General features: G+C 46.6%; 1 protein-coding gene across 1 annotated transcript in view; it reads left to right on the top strand.

Moving 5' to 3' along the window:
- The window catches only part of LOC100951235 (hereditary hemochromatosis protein-like), a 14,639-nt gene that overhangs the window by 4,365 nt on the left and 5,313 nt on the right, over nt 1-4,961 (top strand). The window contains exon 2 of the mRNA XM_023512965.1: nt 3,339-3,599. Coding sequence (XP_023368733.1) covers nt 3,339-3,599 — 261 coding nt within the window. The remainder of the gene's footprint in view (nt 1-3,338; nt 3,600-4,961) is intronic.

Genomic DNA, 4,961 nt, shown 5'->3' with positions numbered 1-4,961 from the left:
AAGGAGTAGGATGCCGGCCCCATATACCAGAGGAGGCCGTTTCAAACCTGGCCTTGGCCCAAAACTGCCAAAAAAAAAAATAGAGTGCATCTGAAGTGCTTCTTTAAAAAAAAAAAAAAAAAGAACACAGTTTGGAGACAGTCTAGCTCTGCTGCCCTGTGTAGAGTGCTTTGATATCACCATAGCTCATAGCCACCCCAAACTCTTGGGCTTAAGAGATCCTCTTCCCTCAGCCTACTGAGTAGCCACCCACCACAATGTCAGCTAATTTTTCTTTTTCTTTTTTTTTTTGTTTTTTTAAGTAGAGACAGGGCCTCACTCTTGCTTAGACTGGCCTTGAACTTCTGAGCTCAGGTTATTTATCTACCTCAGCCTCTCAGAGTGCTGGGATTACAGGCATAAGCCATTATGCCCAGCCAAAAAAATACAGATTCTTGAACTGAGCATGGTGGTATGTGCTTATAGTCCAAACTACTCTGCAGGCTGAGGTCAGAGGATGACTTGAGGCCAGGAATTCACCTAAGGCTATAGTGCACAATGATTGCACCTATGAATAGCCACTGCACTCCAGCCTGGGCAACATAATGAGACCCTAAAAACCAAAAAACAAAAATATAGATTCTTGGGTCCAACCCTTTGGAGTCAGGTTCTTAAGGGGAAAGGCCTGGAAAATAGCCTAGGTGATTCTTAGGCTCTGGAGAGCTTGGGAAGTACTGCACTGTACCTTCTGACTTCTCTCAGGAGCTAGTAGTCAGGAAAGAACTAACCTCCTGAATAGAGTGTAATAGTCAAGAGAGGCCAGGGAAATTAACTTTTAATAGGAAAAGGGATGGCCATGAGAAGGAAGTACAGCCATTGACAAGTGGCAAGGAGTGTGTGTGTTGGGATTAGCCCACCATTCTCTGAGTGAGTCATAGATCATCTCTTAAATGAAGGGGCTGAGAGGCTGAGCAGCATGGTAGATGGTTTAAGGACAGGTAAGAGTTTAACAAAAGGCTTTAGGTCTCCCCCTCTCCCCTCTGTCTCCTCCTCTCTCTCCCTCTCCTCTTTTCTCTTTTTCTCTCCTCCTTAGTGCTGCCCTACAGCCTCCCTCCCCCACCAATAAAGACCTTTCATACAGCTCGGGGCCTGTGGCTCAAGTGGCTAAGGCGCCAGCCATGTACACCCAAGGCAGCGGGTTCGAATCCAGCCCGGGCCCACCAAACAACAATGACAGCTGCAACCAAAAAATAGCCGGGCGTTGTGGCAGGCGCCTGTGGTCCCAGCTACTTGGGAGGCTGAGGCAGGAGACTCGCTTGAGCCCAGGAGTTAGAGGTTGCTGTGAGCTGAGATGCCACGGCACTCTACCCAGGGGGACAGCTTGAGGCTCCTGTCTCAAAAAAAAAAAAAAAAAAGACCTTTCATACAAAGAAAAAAAAGGCTTTAGCTGGTGTGTAGGGAAGAAGGGAAGGATGGGTTTTTCTTCAAGAGTGGAAAATCTCAGGAAGGCACTGGGACATGGAACTGCAGGAGTACAGAGATGCTCCAGTGTTCCTATTCTAAGAGGGCTTGGTAAGGGCAGGGAGTACCAGAGGTGGCAGCCTTCAAAGGGCCTTGTTTAGCTTCCTAAGGAGCTTGGTAGTTATCCTTGAGGACAAAAGGAAACAGCAGAATGGTATGTAGCCAGATATGTGTTTCCAGATAAATCACTCTGATTATATCAAGGAGGACAGATTTTAAGTGGTTAAGACTGAAGGGAGGGAGACTACTTGGAAAGACTTTGGCTATAATTAAGGAAACCATGGTGAGGGCTGGTTTGGTGGGTGTAGAGAAATGTCCAGATTTGAGACATAGGCAGTAAGAAATGAGCAGGGTTTGGTGATTGTTTGAAACTGGAGGATGGGCAGGTATGGTGGCTCACACCTGTAATCCTAGCACTCTGGAAAGCCAAGGAAGGAGGATCACTTGAGCTCAGGAGTCTGAGACCAGCCTAAACAAGAGTGAGACCCTGTCTTTACTAAAAATAGAAAAAAAATTAACTGGGTGTTGTGGCAGGCACCTGTAGTCCAACTACTTGGGAGACTGAGGCAAGAGGATCACTTGAGCTCTGAAACTTGAGGTTGCTGTGAGCTAGGCTGATGGCATGACACTCTAGTCTGGCAACAGAGTCTCACTCTGTTGAGTGAAAAAAAGAAAAATAGAAGCAAGAAAGGAACTGGAGGATGATGGGAGGCAGCACTCTGGGATAAACACCCTTATGAAGCACACTTGCTGGTTGTTTGGGAATATCCAGCTCTGCTGTAGAAGACAGGACTAAGAATGGGATGGAGGGAATTTGTGTGAATAGAGATACAAAGAGACAGAAATGCCAAGTAGGTACTAAATAGTCATGATACCCTAAATACATGAAACACGAGGCTCTCAATATTTATGAGGTCTCAGTTGGATAGCACAGATGCATGTTACATTACCTGTGATCAGGTTGTATGATTCTTCCCCCCAGTTTGCACCCTGTACTTAGTGTTAACCTACCTCAGGACTTTCCTCTTGCTTCGCACAGTGTTTTACATTCATTTAATAAACCACTTTGAGTATCCTAATTTTGTCTATAAGCCTTTTTCTTCCATGACCTCTGGGATAGCTTCATGGTACCTTATCAGGATATTACCATGACATCAGTGATGGCGCACACCACAGGCCAGTTCTCCCAGTAAGTAGGCAGGTGAGTGGTGAAGCCACCTACTGGGAGTATAGGATGAGGGGCAGGTTGTTCTGTGGCAGTGCTAAGAGAATATGTTCAGTTTTAGATGTGTCCAGAATGAGGTGATAAGGAGTACTAGGTTAAGATGGCCAATAGCTGGATGCATATACAGAGGTGAAGTTCAGGAATTTAGAGATTTGGTTTTCTTTTCTTTTTTTCTTTTCTTTGAGATAGAGTCTCACTAAGTCTTGCCTCAGCCTCCCAGGTAGCTGGGACTATAGGCGCTTGCCACAATGCCCAGCTATTTTTTTTTTTTTTATTGTAGTTGTCATTGTTGTTTGGCAGGCCCCGGGCTGGGTTCGAACCCAGGAGCCCTGGTGTATGTGGCTGAAGCTGTAACCACTGTGATATGGGCACTGAGCCAGGAATTTAGAGATTTGAGAGTCACTATTTACAACAGTGAGCAGCCTGGATGAGATCTTGGAGGGAAACAAGAATTTCTTTTCCCATAGTTCACTCCTTGTTCCCTTCCCTACTCCTTTGGTGCCCTCAAAAATAGTCACACAGCCTCACCTTCTCATAGGAATATTGAGCCGTTGTGTCCTAGGCAAGACTCCTATCAGAAATGACACTTGCCCCTCATTTCTTTTTCCCTCAGCAAACCATTCTCTGCGTTATGACTTCATTGCTCTTTCCCAGCCCAGCCCTGGGCAAGCCTCTTTTGAAGTCTCAGGCTATCTGGATGATCAGCCCTTCTTATGGTGCTGCAAGGAGGGCAGGTGGGCAGAACCCCGGGCACCCTGGTCTCAGGCCAGAGACCCAAAAGCCTGGGAGAAGCTGGTTCTCAGACTGAAGGCCAAAGCACAGCACCTTGTCATCATCCTAAGGAGAATTATGGCGCAGAACAACCAAAGCCAAGGTGATTGGGGTTGGGGAGGAGGCAGGGAAGGAGAAGAGGTACTCAGAACAGGCCTAAAGATGCTGAGCTGTATTTCTTGTTTGTTTTTTTTTGTTGTTGTTTGTTTGTTTTGAGACAGAATGTCACTTTGTCATCCTGGGTAGAGTGCATTGGCATCATCTTAGCTCACAGTAACCTCCAACTCTTGGCTCAAGTGATCCTCTTGCTTAGGCCTCCCAAGTAGCTGGGCTACAGGTGCCTGCCACCACACCCAGCTTTTTTTAGACAAGGTCTCACTCTTGCTTAGACTGGTCTGGAACACCTGAGCTCAAGAGATCCACTGGCCTTAGTCTTTCAGAGTGGTAGGATTCTAAGTATGAGCCATTGCGCCAGGCCACTGTATTCGTCATTGTTCAACTAAGATTTGCTAAGCTCTGAGTAGGGCATGGTGCTAGGCACTCTGGATCTGACCCCCTCTTTACTAATGTCTTGATACTTTCTCCTCTGGGGGAATTTATCCCTGATTTAAACCCTGATTTTGTGTACCTTTGATGCCAAAAGATTTGGATATCAGGTATTGGAAAAGGTAGGACATGAGACCCCTACACTTTCCAATTCTCTGCAGCATACTCTTGGAAAAAAAAAAAAAAGGACTCCCACACTTTCCTCCAGTCAAGGAATAGGTCTCTAAGCTGACTCATTGTCCTTAAGTTCTCAAACCTTAGCCAGCTTTTTTGAATCCAAGAATCGGGAAATGGCTGACCTTTTCCCATCATATCCACCTCCCACCCCTACTAGTAGTTACAGGAACTTAGAGATGGGGTCAGGGTCCTGAGCAAAGTATATTTCTGTCCCACATTGTTTTTCATCAATAAACATTTGAGGGGTGGCACCTATGGCTCAATGGAATAGGGTGCTGGCCCCATATGCTGGAGGTGGTGGGTTCAAACCCAGCCTCGGCAAATAAATAAATAAATAAAAATAAACATTTGAGGGGGCAGCACCTGTGGCTCAGTGAGTAGAGTGCTGGCCCCATATACCAAGGGTGGCAGGTTCAAACCCAGCCATGGCCGAACTGCAACAAAAAAATAGCCAGGCATTGTGGTGGGCGCCTGTTGTCCCAGCTACTCGAGAGACTGAAGCAAGAGAATCGCCTAAGCCAAGGAACTGGAGGTTGCTGTGAGCTGTGTGATGCCATGGCACTCTACCGAGGGCAATAAAGTGAGACTCTGTCTCTACAAAAAATAAATAAATAGGCTCGGCGCCTGTGGCTCAAGTGGCTAAGGCGCCAGCCACATACACTTAAGGTGGCGGGTTTGAATCCAGCTCAGGCCTGCCAAACAACAATGATGGCTGCAACCAAAAAATAGCCGGGCATTGTGG

The sequence above is a fragment of the Otolemur garnettii genome, unplaced genomic scaffold, assembly GCF_000181295.1.
Source record: "Otolemur garnettii isolate 467f Iridium unplaced genomic scaffold, OtoGar3 scaffold00031, whole genome shotgun sequence".
In the NCBI taxonomy this organism is placed as follows: Eukaryota; Metazoa; Chordata; class Mammalia; order Primates; family Galagidae; genus Otolemur; species Otolemur garnettii.
Note: the sequence above shows the minus strand (reverse complement) of the source record. Positions and strands in the feature narration are given on the sequence as shown.